At 54.4% G+C, this 18,531-nt stretch overlaps 1 protein-coding gene across 2 annotated transcripts in view; it reads right to left on the minus strand.

Moving 5' to 3' along the window:
* Nucleotides 1-570: 570 nt before the first annotated feature.
* The window catches only part of CUEDC1 (CUE domain containing 1), an 87,876-nt gene continuing 69,915 nt past the window's right edge, over nt 571-18,531 (minus strand). For both annotated transcript variants that reach the window (XM_019636758.1, XM_019636759.1), the window contains exons 3-11: nt 16,572-16,699; nt 10,883-11,009; nt 9,980-10,172; nt 8,986-9,069; nt 7,125-7,196; nt 6,154-6,247; nt 5,349-5,407; nt 4,469-4,539; nt 571-2,164 (exon numbers count right to left, since the gene is read on the minus strand). In XM_019636758.1, the coding sequence (XP_019492303.1) occupies nt 4,472-4,539; nt 5,349-5,407; nt 6,154-6,247; nt 7,125-7,196; nt 8,986-9,069; nt 9,980-10,172; nt 10,883-11,009; nt 16,572-16,699 (825 nt within the window). In that variant the 3' untranslated portion in view covers nt 571-2,164; nt 4,469-4,471. The remainder of the gene's footprint in view (nt 2,165-4,468; nt 4,540-5,348; nt 5,408-6,153; nt 6,248-7,124; nt 7,197-8,985; nt 9,070-9,979; nt 10,173-10,882; nt 11,010-16,571; nt 16,700-18,531) is intronic.

Below are 18,531 nucleotides of genomic sequence, written 5' to 3' on the forward strand. Positions count from 1 at the left end.
CCACAAGGAGGCCTTTCGACTCAACACAGGAAGAACTTTTGAACCTTGAGTACTGCCCTGTGTGGAAAGGGCACGAGCTTCCTCTTTCGGCAGCAAGTTCCATGGTGTGGGAGGTAGTCCAGCTGAGCTGGAGAGTAGGGAAAACTGGAGATATTTGAACTGGAAGGTTTCTGTGGGCCCTCTTTAAGTCTGAGATTGCACATCCCTCCAGTCTACAGTCCGGCCGTTACTGCACAAGTAACGTTTCTGTTTATTTAAAGAGGTGATCAGCTGGAGCTTTAAGGGCCAGACACTGGCTTTCCCGTTGGTGTTTCCTTTGCCGATCAATAAGCGGTTTGCTTTCCCGGGGAAAACAGGAAGCCCTCCACGCTGAGCAAAGCCAGCCGGTCGGCAAGGTGGCAGTGCGGGCAGCAGGTGTCAGCTTGTGAGTATGGTGCGGAGAGGGCTGAGCCCTTTGGGCTTCAGACGCTGCGGCTTAATGGGGACGGGAGACGCAGAGCTTCAGAGACCAAAACCCTGCCCGGGAAGAGGGAGAGACGAGAAAAGGTCCAGCCCACGCCGCTGGCCACATCAGAGCACCAAGAGAACACCAAGTCTTTATTACAGGAATTTCTATGAAACAGCCCCAAGAAAAAAACCCACACATAGGAGAAAACAAACACTAACAAAGCAACACACACGGACGTGGGGCTGGGTCTTCCCCGCGGTGCACCGGGTCCTGGCGCGGAGGGGGTTTAGGCGGCTCTGCAGGACCGGCGCGCACGCTTCCAAACTTGGTCACACGTGGCGGCAGTAGCGCGTCCCGGCCCCTCCCGTCTAAGTCCGGCCAGGCCCTCCTCTAGTAACACGAGTAACGAGGAGCGATCGCTCAGTCGCCTCCGCCGCGGCGCTGAGAGCCCGCCATGCCCTCATTATCTCGGGGTGATTTGAGGCCACCAGGGCCCCGCCAAGGTTTGGCTCCCGCTCCCAGCCCCGCGCGCGGTTGGGCTGGTTCCACATTCCGGGGGCGGGGAGGGGGGGATGGGGAGCCAAGCCTCGGGCTGCCCAGGCTTCCAGGGTCTCCCGAGAGAGGTCGGTGTGTTCCCATCACTACAGTGGGGCCAGGGAGACCAGGCAGTCTCCCTCCCGTTGGCAGTGGTTGGTGCCAGGTAAGGTTTGTAGAACTGGAGTTTTCCTCCTCGGATCATTTACCTCCTCGCTCTTGGCAAGGGGCACCCAGAAAGCCCTTGTGCCTCAGGCGCTCCCATCCAGGCTGGCAGCCTCTTCACCTTGCTCCTCAGGCCTGTACCTTCTCAAGGGTCACTTCAGAAACCACAGCTGCCCACCCGTGGCGACAGCAGAACTTCTAGTCCAGCCGGGGAATCAGAGCCCCTGTGAGCCCCCACTGTTGGGACTGCAGGGTTCCATCCAGAACTGACTTTTTTGCCCTCTGTCAAAGTATGGACTACCCCTGTCTAGCCAGAGTCCTCCAGCTCCGGGTGGCCACCCGCCCCATCACTGCTGGGGGTCATGCCAGCCCCTAGCAAAGGCAGCCTGAGGGGCCCAGGCAGGTCAATCAGCAGATACTTCTGTTGTGGCCCATCACTCCTCAGAGGGTCCCCCCCAAGTGCCTGGGGCTCTCCCACCTGAAGCTCTGTGCAGGGGCTGTGCCGAGGGCCAGCAGCCCCGGGAAAAGGCTGAGCTGCAGGAGGCAGATGGACTCAAGGTGCCCAACAGGGAGCTGTGGACAGGGGTGGGGGATCCCGCAGGGGAGACGGGCAAGAGTGGGAGGCAGGGGCTCCACTTTCAGGCCAAAGAGCCTCAGGGTCATCCTGCCCTTTGCCTGTTTTCTGGGTTTGTTTTTGTTTTTGTTTTAAGAAGGGAGGTTGTAGCCTGCATTTCCACTCATTACCCATAAAACATCCTGGCTACAAAAGGGGTTCTGGTTGGCTGTTGCCCCACCCCAGGTCCTTCCTCCAATCACAGCACGCAACTTAGTCCGAAGTTCTAAGTCCCATGGAAAGTGGCAGTGGCTGGGCTGGACTGTGGCCGGAGAATCACTGGGCCTTGGTACTCAAGTACCATCCGTCCGGCTGCAGCTGGGTTCTTCAACTGGGGGCCGGTTTTGCTCTCTGGCTGCCTCTACTGGGTCAGATCATCTCCAGCAAGGAGGAACTGCTGGCATCTAGTAAGGGAAAGACAGGAGAGAAGTCTTTTCAATGGAGCCCAGTGGTCTATCATCACTGGCTCCTGGAGAGATGGTTTCGGACAGAAGCTACGAAAGAAAGGAGCCCTCTCTTTCCTGCTGGGACTCTATGTCAGCCTTGGAACTCTGCCTGGACACACACACACACACACACACACACACACTCCAAGCTCCTAGAAAACATTCCAACTTGCAGAATAGCAGGGACTCTGGCAGCTGGAGATGGGGGAGGGGCCAGAATTCTGGTGGAAGCAGCTGTAATGGGAAGGGCTGAGAAGTGGGGAAGGGCCAGCCCATTCTGTGACACAGTAGCAGCTCAGATGAGCCAGACCAAGGGCACCTGTAGCAGCAGAGAAGTAAACTGGGGTCAGAACTTGGGGGGCCCCAGGGACCAGCCTGAGAAGTTCATAAGTCTTTAGTACTCAGAAGACCCACTCAGAGAGCAAGGGAGAAATGAAACTAAAGTGTTTTGGTGATGGAGTGAACAGAGTAGGGACAGTGAAGAGACAAGTGGCTGTTAACCAGGTGAGGAGAGTCTACCAGGGCAGTGATGGAAGAAACAAGGAAGAGAAATGAAATGGGGAAGTTAGGAGGCGAGACTGTCTGGCCTTCATTGACTTGACAGCCAGGGTTAGAAAGCCAGTTGTGGGCACCGCTGGGGATAGAGCAGATTGGGGGGACTAAGATGGAGATTGATTTTGGAGCCAACCGCACAGAACTAATGCTCAGTGCCAGAAAGAGTGGGGAGTGAAAGGACCTCGAAGAAGGCCAAGAGCAGAGCTACCAGGAAAGCTGGGATGGAGGGAGTGGGAGGAGCAATGGAAGACCCCAAAGCACCCAGAGAAAAAAGAGTTGAGAAGAAGCAAGTCCAGGATTCTGGGGCCACGGGAGCCAAGGGAGGGCAGTTTCAAGAAAGACGACGGGCCGGTCGATGGGCATGGCATGCAGAAGAGGGCACCAGAGGACGCAGAACAGGGAAAGGCCGTAGACCTGGCAGGTAACCTTCTTGAGTCAGTGTGGGGGTGGCGGAAGGGGCTGCCAGCCTGTCATGGGTGCAGGAGGATGCCACTTTTTTGCAAGTTGGGTAATGAAAGAAAATACCAAAGACTCTTGTTGGTTTTGAAGATGGGAGGAGGAGGACGTAGACTTAAGGAAGGAGCTGGAAAGGGAAAAGCTGGGAGACTCAGAAGAGACATAAATGACGAGCAAGGTCCAGAGGCAGAGGTAGCTTTAGACTGGACACATCGAGCCTGGGCATCCACGGGAAGGAGACAGCAGCAACAGTGAGTGGGAGTGGGGGCCTTTCCCCGGGCTGGCTTTATTAGAGCCTTCTGGAGAAGTGGGAAGTGTGGGTGCAGCTCCGTGGGTGAGGAAAGCCTGAGAGAACAGAGGGGTCTGGAAGTGCCGGGTGGAGGATGTTTTGGGGAGTCAACTAGAGGTGATGTGAAGGCCAGCTGCCGAGGCTGAGGGGAGAGGGCACTTGTGTTATTCCTGGCTGTCCCCTGCAGACTGCTTTACCTCACCTCCACGACAACCATCGTGGGGGAGCAAGTATTTCTCCACAGTCTGAAACAAGGCCATACCTGCCACACCGTCAGCTCAAGAAAGCCTTGTAGATGCTGACCACTGGGACCAGGGCAGCAGCTGGGGGAAGGGCAGGCAGGCAGCTTCCTGATAGGGGGAGGGGCTGGAAGAGTGTCAGGTGCAACAGGAGTCCTGGAGGAGGTGCTGACATTCCCTGTTTTCTCCCCCAGGAGTGCACAGGAAGAGAAGAGAGAAAGCAGCCTGGGGGGCCAGGGCTCCAGCCAAAAACAGAGCTGCCCTGAAAGGGGTTATTTCCTCATGTGGTTGTGGCAAATCCACCACCACCCAACCCAAGCAGCCAATGGGAGAGTTCTGTGTGTGCACCGCCGGGGTGAGGTCATCTCAGTGTTTCTTAAATTATCCTCTAAGTGTGCTCTGTGTGTCCTGGACTGTCTTCTCAACGAGGCTGTAAACTATTCAAAGTCAAAGCTGATTTCGTTTCCTGTTCCCAGCATCTGGCATAGGCAGGTATGATAATCTTTTGTCAAATGAATAAATAACCAAGTAAAAGAAATGCAAAAGACTAGTTTCCATTGCAGAAGACCATGTCCCCTGCCACATGAGGAAAGAAACCCAGGGCCTGCGCTATCCAGTTTCCTGAGCCCAATGTCTCTGGACCCCTGGGAAGACACTTGGTATGAGGGACATGGCAGCCCCGGCCTTGGGCAGTCCCTGGGCAGCTGTGGCTCCAGGCCTTACCTCTTACTGTCCTTCTCTTAGGGTTTCCTCCACCTTGGGCACTTCCTGTCGCCTTCCCCGGAAGTCTTCATCTGAAAAGCAGAAGAAAGCTGCTTCATCCTCCACCCTGTAGGGCTTCGCTCAGGCATGTCCCCCAGGCCAGGCAAGAGAGCACCCTGTGTTTGTTGGGGCACATGCTGGGGGGTGATGTGTGGGCTCTGATAAGGCAGCAGGGCACAGTGTAAGGTTAGGACACCTGGCTGCTGGCCTGGCTCCATCACTGAGCTCCAAGACCTTGGACAAGTTCTTTCCTCAGTTTCCTCATCTATAAAGTGGGACGGGGAAGTTGGACTATCCAGATGACCTCCAAGGTCCTTCAAGCCCTTGTGTCTGATTGTCTCCTGACCACCAAACAGCCCTCTGCTCGGAGACATCGGGATCAGGGCTCAGCTGTGGGCCTGATAGGATCCGCAGCAGCGTCTTAGAAGACGCTACAGCCCATGTGGCCTTGGAAAGGGACTGGATAAATGAATGCTGAATGGCCTCTGGGCCTACACGAACCTGCCCAGACCTTGGTTCTCAAGTTGAGGCCCCTCTATGGAGATAGGCCTGTCTGCCCTCTCACACCCCAGAAAATATTCCCCAGAAACAGCACCTAGCACTTTGTACTCCGGGTAGAGATCTAGGTGGAGGTGTGGCTGGGGCTCCCTTTCAGAGGTAAAAGGAAGGGAGAAGCAATATGGTCCGAGTGGAAGGACCCATTTCTTTGGGTGACCTGCCCACCAGCCCCTGATGTGTTCCCCAGGTTGGGCCCACCCATGAAACACCCAGGCCCTCCTCTTGTAGGGCCACTGATCACAGGCAACTTAGAGCTCAAGCCTCCGGGCCCTCTGTGCCTCACCACAGGTGTGGCCCTCCACGTCGTCCAGGAGATTGGCTGTTGACGCAGCAGCCCCCAGCGTGCCCAGCCATTCAGGAAAACTGTCCAAGGGATGGGTGGGCACCGCCACAGTCCTCCTACTCCCTGCCCCTAGTCCTCCATCACCCATTCCAAACTCAGGAGGCTTCCACCACACCAGCCTTAACCCCCCAGCATTCCCCCAATACCTCCCCAAGGCTCCTTTTCTTGAGGTCAGCTGAGCAGCTAGGCCCTGACTATCACCCAGCTCCCATCCTGGGGACAGAGAAGTGACTTTCTCCTTCTTCCCCTTCGGCTGTTCAGCTTCTAATGTCCTGGGCTCTGTTTGACAAGCATGGATAGGAGCCTGGGTAAAAACGTGAAACACCTCGTTTTTACTCGAGGAACTGAAAGTAAGAAGGCGGGGCCAACATGGTTGACATGAGGAGGCAGAAAGATCTGAGGATCAGTTCAGCTGGAGAAATTAGGGAAAGGTTTGCTGATTTCAATGAAGAACCAAGTCTTCTCCCAAGATGCAGCTTATGCCAGACAAAAAGTACAAAAGCTATCGACAACTTCTGCGCCTGCAGAAGGAAGATGGGAGATACAGGCCCTCTCCTCAAGCCTGGTCATGGTAGTGGAGACTGGCACGGAGAGATGGGGCAGCAGGCTGGCAGCACAGCTTGTGGAGAAGGGAGGGCCACAGAGCCCGGTCCCACTCCTGAAGGAGGTGAAGCCTCAGGGAGCCCAGAGTCTCAGTGCCCTTAGCACCCACTGCACCCACCCAGTGCCAGACCGAAAAGGATATGACTGATGCTTCAACAAGTGTTTCCTCTTTGACTTCCTCATCTTGGTCTTCTCTGAGAAGGCCCTGGCCAGTTCAAACAGCTTCCTCCGGGTGGCTGCAGACAGAGAGACCTGTGAGCCAGCAGCTGGAGTACAGCAGCAGGTAGCTGCCCACCAGGGCTCAGGAGAGGCTGGGGCAGGCCCCCTATCCCCACCAGGGCTGGAGACAGGTGGGCAGGCTGGTATGAAAGCCCAGGGAGCTGGGCAGGTGATCCCAGGCTGGTGCCCTGGGGGAGTGAGGCTGCCATCCTGGGTCAGCCTACAGGGGTGGCACAGGCCACTGCAAGCCAAACCAGGGACAGCTGGCAGCCCGAGATCTGGGTATTCCTTCTCAGCTGCAAACAACAATGCATCTTGGCTTTCTTTCCTGCCGCCTCCCCTCCTCCCCTCACCACCTCCAGAGTTGCTTCTAGGATTTCCGTGATTAATCTCAGATTTTCCCTGAAATGGAGCCTGAAAGGATGGCAGCCTCATTCACACATGGTTGTGTGTGTGGGGCGGATTGGGCTGAGCTGCAGGGGGAGGTGGAGGGGAAGGCGAGTACCGGCTGGCAGGGCTTTGTGCGAAGAGGTCACCAACCATGCAGGCCTCCCACCGGTGGGTTTAGCAAAGGCCTCCCCACTCAGGCCTGGCCAAGCCCCTCCAAGTCACAGAGAATATGAATATATGAACACTAAAACTTGGGGTGAGGGGCACAGCACATTATTTTTCTGCAGACAGCTGGCTCAAGAGGATTTAAAACTTAATTTGTATCCAGACTCAGCTGCAGAGGGAAATGAGGCAAGAAGGCTGAGGGAGCCAGCCTGCGATTAAAATGTCACTTTGGTTCACCAAGAGTCAACTGCATTAAAAATTCCAGGGGGCCCTCTCCCTCCCATGAGGTCACATAGCCTGTCTTAGAAGTGTTGGGAGGGGGACATGGCCTGGACTCACATTTTCCCATGTGTTTCAATTTGTCCCTGAATAAGGCATCTTCAGACACAGTGGAGTTGGCGTCACTGGTTCCTGGAAAGAGGAGACAGTTCTGAGGGCCAGCTAGAGAGGAAGAGTGTGTCAGGGCTGCCCTGAAGGACGGGTTCAGCCCGACCCTGCTGTTTAAGGAAGGAAGCAAAGAGCAGGCTTCTTACGTAACAAGGATGGAGCTTAAAGCAAGGGCACTTGGGGTTCAAGGAGCACTTCTTTCCCGACCCGAGCCTCACTTTCCTCTTCCATAAAAAGAGGGTCTGCTGTATGTGTGGAGAACGGGCTCCCATGCGCTCCCGACTGTCTGCTTCTCTGACCAACTCCACGTTGGTCAAGTCCTATTGGCAGCTTGAAATCAGCCACGGTGGGAGTTTTTTACACCGTGTAAGTCACCAGACACTGCACATCCGGCCTTCCCCTGCACCCCAAGACCAGCTGTTACACATTCACCAGCATGTGGCTGGCCTGCCTGCTACCCACAGGGTGTGAGAGTTAATGAGGTAACGGACGGGAGGTGCAGGGCACGGAGGCATTCACCCGTGGTCGCGCCTGTCTCCTTCCCTCCAGGGTCAGCCCCTCCATTACTCCCTTCAGACAATGAGTAGGAATGAGAATGGGGCTCGTCCCAATGTCAGAACCCAGCGGGCCACCCACAGTCTCCCTGTTTCCTCAGCACCCACTTGGGTCTCCTACTGCCCTTCTAAAGCCCCTGCTCTCTACCCTGCAACTCAGCTAATCCCGAGTCACCTTGTTTGCTAAATCTCCCCGTGAGGCAATTCTGATCCATCTCAGCAGCCCTGGTGTCTATAGTTAATTCAGGATCAAGGACAGAGGCTGCTGTTTTAAACCCTCACATGCACATCTGGTGGGTCCTAAGCTCCCAGCCCATTGCTTGAGTCAGTTCCATGGGATTTTCTCTCTTCAAGCGGGGATCAGCTGAGCTCCCCATCCACTGCTCCCCTGCCCCCACTTCACTCCATGATGTAAGGTCTGTTTGGGGCAGAGGCTGATAATTCTGTCTCTGAGGGGGGCAGCCTGTGTGTGCGTGGAGGGCTCCGGCTGACAAGGAGCCACCATGCACACATATAGGCAGAGTTAAGATATCAAGTGTGGAATCAGGACCTCTGGGCCCATCTGTTCCATGTTCCCAGCTTGACCCTCGTCTGTTCATCCCAACAGGCTGCTGTCCACCCTGGGCCCCCCTTCAGCTGGTTCGGGCTCCTGGAGGAGCCTGGCCCTCTCTTGAGGCCATTCTTGCTTCTTACCATCTTATATGTGAAGCTTAAAATTCTCTTCCTCCAACACAAGGGCAGGGCCTGGCTCACGGCAGAGATTCCCCAGCTATTGAATATAAAAAATGAGTGATCCCTTCCCAGACTGGTCCTGCCCTTCTCCTCACCATGTGTCTGCTATGTTCAACAAACGTGTCCTCAGCTTTGCTGGTTTGCTCTTCCTATCCCTGGATGTGTCTCTGTAAGCTCCCCTGGGGCAGAGACCATGACTTGTTAAGTCTCTGAGTCCTTCTTTTCCCCCTTCCCACACGGAAGGGGTTGTGGCACGTCCCCTTCTTGCTCATGCTCCAGGCACCTCTGAGTTCATCCAGCCTGTTAGCCAACCCCAGCTGTGGTCTCCAGCAGCTGCTGGATTGACAGGAGTCCAGGGTTGCTAAGTGGAGGGGCCATCTCGCCCCACGGTGAATGTGGTGGCGGGGGCAGAACCCTCCCCACCAGCCTATTTCCTCACCCTACCCCCCAACTCCAAATATGCAAAGCACAGCTGGGGTGAGAGCCCCTGTGCCCTCCAGGCCTCTCTCCCAGAAAGGCAAGGTTACCTGGGGCAGGAGAGGGAAAGTTCAAGTCATTTCCCATAGCCACGCTGCTGGATTTGGATTTCTGGGACTCATATTTCAATCGATCTGGAAAAGAACCACATACCGGTCAGGGAAGGTAGTGCCTGGGCTGAGACAGTCTGTGGTTGGAGGCCAAACCCCAGATGTGCACGTAAGCACACACAAAATATGTGTACACCCAACGTCTGCTGGCTCTTAAAGAACCAGCAATCATAGAAACTACTGCCCTGACAAGCACTGGAATGGTGGGATGGCAGCATTAGAAGGACCCCGGGCAGTCTTATAGTCCAACCCCTTCATTTAAAAGGAATGGCTCCAAGACCCCCAGCACCTTTGCTCCAGAGCTGGGGCCAGCCTTCTCCCTGCACACCTTGCTCCTCCCCCATGACACACTGTCCGTACACACACACACACACACACACACACACACACACACAGAGCCACTGTGACCTGCACAAGACAGACTTCCCACAGCCCTCTTGCTGTATTCTACCCCAAACACACTCCCACCCTGAAGAGGAAAGGCAGCCAGGCTGGACAGGAGGGTCCCCAGGCCAAAGACAACCCAAACACCCAAAAACCTCAAGAACCTCTGCTTTAACATCCTCCACTCAGGCAGGCTCCCACTGTGGCACCCATGGACCCCGTCACTCTGTTTCTGGAGCTCCAGGCTCATCATGCTGAGGCCAGTGCCTGGCACAAAGCAGGTACGTGGAGGGAAGGACAGGGCCTAAGAAAGACACCTCTCTTCCTCTGAGTATAGGGCAGGGAGAAGGGGTGGTTGGTGACAGGTCCCCAGTGGCAGAATTCTGGGGCTCCCACAAGGACAATGTGGTGGGGGCCATGTCTCAGCAGTTCAGAGGTCACCCTTGGCCTCCAGCTCCCTTCCTCTCCTGAGCCCCAAGGCTACAGCCAGCATCAGCTCCCTTCTTCAGACATGGGGAAGTGGCTGCAGTGCCCACACCAAGTGTACCACCTCTCTCCAGGGCCAGGAGGAAGTCGCGATTGCGTTGCAGCTCCTTCATGAACTCCTCGTTCTGCAGGAAGAGCGCGATCCTCTCGTCCTCCAGGTACTGCTTCCAGCGGCTCTCCTGGTCCCGGGTCCCAGGCCCAGCCACGGGGAGCATGCCTCCCTCTCCACTCATGGGCTTGGAGCCCCCGGGGTTGCCCTGAGAAGGGGAGTGAGCATGTTGAATGCCTACTCACAAGGGCACATGCTGCACAGACATCTGTGCACACTGGTGTACACGTCCTTTCCCAGGACCCTCCAGCCACACCCTCGGGCCTCCATCTCCTTCCAGGATCTAGTCATAGGCCAAAATCCAACTGAACAGGCCAGGGCCCTTTCTGCTGAGGAAGCAGCAAAGGCTTAAAAACGACTTTTTCCTCCCTCTTAGACTACCCCATCCCTTTATCTACAACCTGAGTAGCCCCCAAAAGTGATCTGCAAACTGCTCAATAGCCTACACACGGATTCCCAAACTCAAAACTCTCCCTGCACCGGCAATCTCAGGGTGAGACCCACCCTGTGAAAGAGCCCCTTGGGTCATGCCAACGTTTAGGAGAAGCCACTTCTGGCCCTTTCCCAGGAAAGGGAAGGAAGATGCCCTGGCTCTGCCACGGGCTGCCTCAATGCCCACCTCCCACAAGCCTGGATCGGTGGCTGTAGCCAAAGTCACCTCAGGGCTGTCACCTTCCCTGGGTGGAACAGGAACTCTCCTGGCCCAGACAGGAAATGGTTCAGCATTCTTTCCCTACAAACCCAGGGCAACAGAAATAGCTCAGCCTGGGCTTAACCATCAGGAAGCGAAACTGGCTGGCACAAACTGTGGAGGCAAGCAGAGAAGCTGCACGGGCAGGTGGGGGCACCCCCCATTACCTGTATGCTGTCTAGCTGCTGCGGCAGGATGCGGAGGAAGTCATCGGGGAGGTTGCCTAGCAGTGGTGGGTTCCAGTTCCGATAGCGCCTCTGGCTGGAAGGGGGCGCAGAGCCCAGCACATCGATGCTGGAGGACGAGGGGTGACAATGAAGAAGGAAGTCAGGCCCAAACACAGGTGTCCTGGCCCATCACACCAAAATCCTGCTCAGAACGGCACCCCCACTTCCCATGGCCTCCGTTGCTTCCAGCACAAAGGTTGGGTGCTCTAAGTTGTCTTATCAACCAGGCCTTGGCTAACGCCCCGCTCTGGCCCAGGGTCTGGGTTCCTGCTGCCCTAGAAGTTCACTGCTCTCCAACGACTCAGAGCCCTCAAGGTCTCTAGGCCTACAGAGCTCTCTGCTCACGGCACTCAGGTTGGGAGTCGTGGGTTTAGACGTAGATATTTATGAACGTCCTCTAAAGACATCAGGGATCATGTCCTTTCATGCTTATATCCCTAACACCTAGCACAGTGCAAGCTCATGGCTGCTGGGGAACAGGTGTGCTCCACCAGACACATAAGCCACCAACAGCCCAATCTGCCCAAATGTTGGTTTGCTGGGGTGGGGGGTCGTGGGGATGCCAGGATCCCTACAGAGTAGAGCAGGTCTGGGCTCCAGTTCTGACACAGCCGCAAGCCAGCAAGGTAGTCTTGGGTGAGTCTCTGCTCCCCTCTGGGGCTCAGTTTCCTCATCTAGAAACTGCTACCTCCCTGCCAAGGCAGGTGGGGGCCACTCACAAGGTTGTCCAGAACAACATTCTGAAAAGGCATATAGAGATGTGGAAGTGGGAGGGTTCTTGTTCCAGGAGGCACTCAGGGGCCACTTTTCTAGGCAAGATGCCTGGCATAAGGTCTGTGCCATGGCAGAGGCCAACAGCAAGGCAGGAAGGAGAGGAACAGAGCTGCCCTCCCTGATCCCCAGGCTCCAAGCCCGGCCACCCTGGGCCTGAGGGCAGCCTGGGGCCGGGCCAGGAGCTCCCCACATCTCCCCGGCAGCCTGCAGCGTGGCAACCGCAGGACACGTGTTCTGCTGAATCAGGGAAGTGACACACACAGTAGGGAGCCGAGGACCGGGGGCGGTGGGGGCCGCTCTGGCTCTGAGGCCTGGCTCTGATTTGGTCTCTCCAGCTCCAGGAATCCCGCCGCCCCCTCACTGGAGGAGAGCTTTTCCGCTGGGCTGCCACCGCCTGTGGAAATAACTTCCTTTCTTTTTCTATTTTGGGCAGGTGGCCTGATGGGGGGGTGAGAGGGACGGGGTGCAACAGCAGACAGGATAACAAGCTGCTAAGTGCACGGTGGGAGCGGCACATGCAGACTGGAGCCAAGGGAACCCCGGCCTCATCCATCCTCTTGCTGTACAGCTGAGGGGACGAGGGGATTGTCTGGAGCACAATTTGCATCACAACCCGGGACCTGATTCCTAGGCAGCTTTCTCTCTCTATCACTTTGCTGACTTCTGTCACTGTTGGAGGCTTCATTTTTCCCCAGGGCCTGAGAGACAGCAGAGAGGGTGCCCCATCTCTCAGGGACCTGAAGACCACCTCTGATCCATCCAGCATGGAGAAATCCTCTCCGGGGTCACCACCCTTTCTTGGGCTTCGGAGTCTTCATCTGGGATATAGGTGTGCACCCCAACTCAACCACATCTACAGCCACCCAAGAGGTGAGAGCTCTGGACCTCACTAGCTATTTTACTGAGAGCCCAAAAGGGGAGGAGGACGAGGAGTGGAGCCCCGTCCTCAGCTGAGTTTCCCTTGCTGTTGGATCCAAGGAAGGGCAGGCCCAGCCCCCTCCGGGCCCCTTGCCCTGGCACCAGCGGAGATGAGGTCAGCCCGCAGCTGCAAGAGACAGGGGGGCCCTGAGCCCAGGCAGCCCAGGCAACTCCATTGTGGTTGGAATGGAATGTCAGAAATGAGCCGAGAGGCAAATGAAAAACTTCCAAGGCTGTAATTTCAACAGAAAAACAGCAGGTGGCCTGTGCCGAGGGGTGCCTCTGGGTTTCAGAGCAGGCCTTTCATTCAGGAGATAGAGAGAAGGACCAGCTGGGGGAGGGGAAGGAGAGAGCCAATTGGAGAAGCTCTCTCCTGGCCCAGAGCCTACTTCTGGACCCCAAAACTAGAACTTCACGCCCCATCAGACCTCCAGGTTTACCCATGGAACATCAGGCCCCAGAAAGATTTCAGAAACAAACCTTCAGGGCAGAATTTTTGGTCAAGACTGGACACTGAGGCACAGATGGGGTCAGGCTCTGTCCCAGGGTACACAGATCATCCAGGCAAAACCAGGGATCCTGGGATTTCAGGCACACTCCCCTGGGATGACCCTGCCCTTCTGTGCCCCAGCAGGAAAAGCTCCCAAACTCTGCCCCATCTGCAGTCTCACAGGCACCCCAGTGACTGGAGGTGGCAGAAAGGCACCAGGCCATTCCTCCCGCCACCTCCTCCTCAAATCTAATCTCCCCCACCAGCAAGAGGGAGATCCTAAAACACTAACCTGATCACATCACTCCCCAACTTAAACCCACTGGCTGTGGGAAAAGGTCAAAGCTCCTCAGAGGACACACAAGGACACCGTGATCTGCTCGCCTCTGCAGCCTCACTCAGCCATTCCATACTTCCTGAAGTTCCCCAGATGGCTCCCGCTTTCCTGCCTCCAGGCCTTTGCACATGCTGTTTCCTTTGCCTGGAATGCCCTTCTGTCCTCTGCTTCACCAGGTCACAGCTTGGACATCAGCTCCTCTAGGCAGCCTTTCCCGTACCTTTGCCCCATGTCTACATGTCCCCCAGACTCTGATCTCCTTGGTGGTGGTGGTGGGCGTCAATGCAGTGCTGTATTCATCTCTGCATCACGCACATGGTTCAGCACCTGCATATTGCAGGTGCCTCAATAAATGCTGGAAATGAATGCCGCAGATGGAGAATGAATGAGGCTATGGAAATGGCCTAGGGGTAGAGCTGGGCCTAGCAGGGCCATCCTGGCGCAAAGGGGCACATGCCCAGAGGCTGGCCGTGCCTCTTCTGAACACTAGCCTCCAAGGCAGGACTCACCACTGGTCTGAGTGCTCAGTGTTAGAGCTCAGAGGCCAGCTATGCAGTGGGGGGAAGGGTGGGAGGAGCCGTGAACCACTGACGGTGGTCTGATCCATGCCTGGCACTATGCTGAGTGCTCCACACGTAACTCTCAGTCAATCTTCACAACAGTGCTGAGGTGGGGATTTGTATTCCCATTTCACAGACAAGGCAAACAAAGTTCAGAGACACTAAGTAATGAGCCAAAGGCCACACAGCAAAGGCACCTAAAGAATTAGAAGTTAGGGGTGGCCGGTTAGCTCAGTTGGTTAGAGTGCAGTGCTTCTAACACCAAGGTTGCTGGTTCGATCCCCACATGAGCCACTGAGGTGCGCCCTCCACAATTAGACTGAAACAACAACTTGACTTGGAGGTGATGGGTCCTGGAAAAACACACTGTTCCCCAATAAAATTTAAAAAAAAAAGATTCAGAAGTTAGGCAGCTGAAAAAAGGGGGTGGGGAGAGCACTCTGTTTCTGGCTGACACCACAGCTCAAGTTCTCTTCCCTGTATCCACCCTCAGCTCAGCAAAGCCTTCATTTCTGGGTCAGGCCCCTGAACCTCAGGCAAGGGCAGTGACTTGTCCAAAGTCACAGGGTTTGAACGAGGCCTCCTGAGCGCTGGTCTAGTGCCAAGGTCACCTTGCCCCCAAACTGGGGCTTCCATCATTGGGCTGCACTGCCGTTGCCCCCAGCTCTAACCCACCCACAGCAGCTGAACACCCAGCCAGAGCAGGAAAGAAAGGATCTGGCCAGAATACCCATGCCATGTTTCCACTGGGATCCTGTCTCTTATGGCCTCAGTTTTTGCTTCTGAAAAATAGGCAGAACGACTCTGCTAATAGAAACGGAAACTTTTGCAAAAGCATTTTGGGATTAAAAAAAAACAAAACAAACAAACGTCAAAGGAAAATCATTTAGCCCCGTCCCAGGCTGCAAGCCCTGCCAAGGTCTCACCCAGACCCACCCACTTACTCCCTGCGTCCCGCCCCATCACAGCTTCCTAGTACAACTTGTACTAGGAGCCCAGTTTTGGTCCTGTTCCTGACTCAAAACAGTGCTCTGCTACCTCCCCCCATAACCTTTCAGGCCTCTATCAGTTCCCTCAGCTGCAAACACAGAATTTTCTCATTAGGGAGGAAACAGAATGCAGCAGTGAACAGCACTGGTTTCAAAATGACCTGGGTTCAAGTCCCAGGTCTGTGATCTTGGGGAAGTTATGAAACCTCTCTTAGGCTCCGTTTCCTCATCTGTAAAATGGGAATGACAACTGTGCCTACCTCATCAGTTGTTAGAGGATTTGAATGTGATGGTTTCCAGCGCTTGGTAAATGGTAGCTGTTATTATTGTCTATACCTGTATGATACTGTGTTTCCCCAAAAATAAGACCGGGTCTGATATTAATTTTGCTCCAACAATCTATATTTATTCATTTATTCATGTACAAAAATCTACATTTATTCAAACAGTCGTGTCTGGCTGACGGTCTTAACTGGGGCTTATGTTTGGGGTAGGGCTTATATTACGAGCATCCTGAAAAATCATGCTAGGGCTTATTTTCCAGGTAGGTCTTATTTTCAAGGAAACACGGTAACTAGTACTATTGGGTTGTCAGAAAAGTCATGACTTATTTTTTCTGTTTTTCGTTGCAAAAATGCGTCATGACTTTTCCAACAACCCTATATATATATATAACAATAACTATACCTAGTCTCCACTACCACTGTCTGAAGCTCCCAAGATCTCCAGAAGGGACAATCCACTGAAACAAGTCCCCTGTCCCATAATTTCACCCCACCCTTCACCACCCCAGGCCTGAGTCATTCTAAGGAACAGCAGCCCTGGGATAAAGAGACACCTGGATTCCAGCAGCCCCACCACAAAGATGAAGCCCAGAAAAAATAAGCACCTCAGCGACCCCTGGGACCCAGCTGGCAACCGGTTTCATGTTAAGTTTCCAAATGACAGAGTCCCTGACCTGGAAGAAGTCTTCAAGGACCTAGCAGTCTATTCCCCTGCCTCCAGTTATCAAACTATCCCAGAAAAGGAGGCTTACTTGCTCCCGTTGCTTAAAAACCCCCACAACCATCCCTAGACCAGGGATGGCAAATAACATATCCATTCCACCAATCACTGATGACTGTCTGGGAGTGCTGTGTTAAGGAGGATTCTGAGATTCTGTCTCGACTGAGCAGGAAAGAGCACAGCGATCAATTACTAACGACTGCCATGCGCTCGGGAGGGGAAGTGTCAGGACAGTTCCACGTGTTTATCCTTCCTGCTCTCTATCTCCCTTGACTCTCAGCTCCCAGAAAGCAGAGGCTGAGCCTTATTGGACTCTGTGTCTCCTGTGGTGTTCAGCATGGCAACCAGCCCAGAGAAGGAATTTAGGGAATGTTTGCCCTTGCAATCCTTACAGTTCGAAAGTTCTCTTTGGTATCTAGCTAAAATGTCTTTTGCTGCAGTAGAAGTCTGTCCTTGCTGAGGGGTCCAGCCAAAATTCCCACTGTGTTTTGTACCCCATCCCAACCCCTGATCCCTTCCCCACGGCTCTGCACTCTGAGAGGAGCTTGATTCTCACCGGGGAGGTGGAGTTGGGGGAGCCAGAGGGTAAGGCCTGTCAAACATGTGCATGTGGTAGGCTGGCGGGGAGTACACAGGTGGGGGCTCTTCGTCGGAGCTATCCGGTTCCAAAGTCCTTTCCAAGATCTGTATCAGAGAGAATAAAGAAAAGAAATATTAACAACCCTTCCTTGAATTTAAATAGCATTTATACAAAATCCAGCGTGGGCGAGGACGTAAGGGAACTCTGCTTTGCTGGTGAGAATGTATATTGCTACAACCAATACTTTGCAAAAACGGTGTGGCTTTTATATACTGAATGGCCACCCCTGACCCTACAGTTCCAACATGCTCAACAAATGTGAAAGCACATGTCTCCAAAAGAATGTTCAGAGCAGCATTATCCACCCAAGTAAGGTTCAGAAACAAGCAAAGCAAATCGCCGTGATAGAAGTGAGAGCAGTGTGACCTCTGTGAGGGTGGGGAAGGTCGAGATGGGGCACAAAGGGGGCTTTCCAGGTTCTGTTGATGTTTCTTGATCCGGGTGCTGGTGAAATGTCACTGAGCTGCGCACTTGTGATTGATGGACTTTTCTATGCAAGTGTTATTGTTGATAACTAACTTTAACATCATCCATACCCTCTCTCAAAGTACTTCCAGATGGATTACCTCACTTAAACCTCAAACAACTTGGTAAGGTAGGGTGTGGACTGTTACCCCATTTTACAGATGAGGAAACTGAGGCCCAGGCTGATTAAGTGACATGGCAAAAGCACACATTATTTTTAGAGCTGAGTCTTCAAGTTGGACATGGTCTTCTGCAGCTACAGTCCCTCCTTCAGGCATAATGCCTGCATTCCCAGGGTGAATTCTCAGGGTGGACAATGGCAAGGGGAGTACCCAGGAGGCCTCTCCCCACAAGACTCCTCTCTTCATCCAAGAGCCAGAAAGAAAAACAGGGAGAGGTCAAGGGCTGGGCAAAGGCTGGGGTTCCTGCTATGTGGACTAACCTGGACCATTCCCCAGAGGTCCACAGAGGAGTCTGGGGCAGGAGGCAGCCATCAACCAGGAGATCCCAGGACATATAACACATATCACCCCAACCAGCCTATACCTTAGCATCCTGCTCCCCTCTCCTCTCCTCCCCAACCTTGTTCCCATCTCCTCCAAAACTAAAGAAACTGGAAAGGGTTTAGAGGCTATCAACTGGCCCAAGTCCCCAGGCCCTGTGTTTTAACCCCAAGTAAGTTTGCAGAAGTCACAGCTGAAGTGCCTCTGCTCTGCCTCTGCAAGCCTGGGCTGGCCAGGCTGCACTGGCGCACCCCTGCCCTGAGCCCAGCCATGCCCAGAGTCTCACTGGGACACCTGGCAGATGGGCAGGTGGTAAGTGAACACACACACAAGTGCACACATGTTCATGCACACACACACACACACACACACACACACACACAAACACACACAGCCACGCTCTGTGCACACACAGCCAGCTTGACCCAAGGAGGCCTCCCGCCCTGGAATGCACTAACGTTCTTTCCTTTGAGGCGGAAAGTATTTAAACAGATGCTTTTGAAGAAATAGGAATGTAGCTGCTTTGCGGGCCACTGTTCGGCCTACCCCAAATTTCCACTAGAAGAAAAAAAAGAAAGAAAGAAGAATATTCTGAGCTCCATTCCTGTTCAGCAGTAAAACTCCGGTGCCTGGCACAGGACAGTAGCTCAGCAACGACCTGACACAACCAGAGACCGTGCCGGTGCTGTCTCCCAGCCCCCATTCCCGAGACCCCGCTGCTCTGAGGGACAGGGTTCCAGGCTGGGCCCTTTAAGCCAACTCCTGGAGGCTGAGCCCCTCCGCCCTCAGTGGCTGGCCAGTCTGTCCCCACTAAAGTTGGTCTGAGAGAGATGGGTGAAAAGGCAAGAGCTCAGTGGGAATCGTTTCCAGAAGGAAGCTGCTTGGGGTTTCCCATGACTGGCCCAGCA

Source organism: Hipposideros armiger, unplaced genomic scaffold, assembly GCF_001890085.2.
Source record: "Hipposideros armiger isolate ML-2016 unplaced genomic scaffold, ASM189008v1 scaffold_29, whole genome shotgun sequence".
NCBI lineage: Eukaryota > Metazoa > Chordata > Mammalia > Chiroptera > Hipposideridae > Hipposideros > Hipposideros armiger.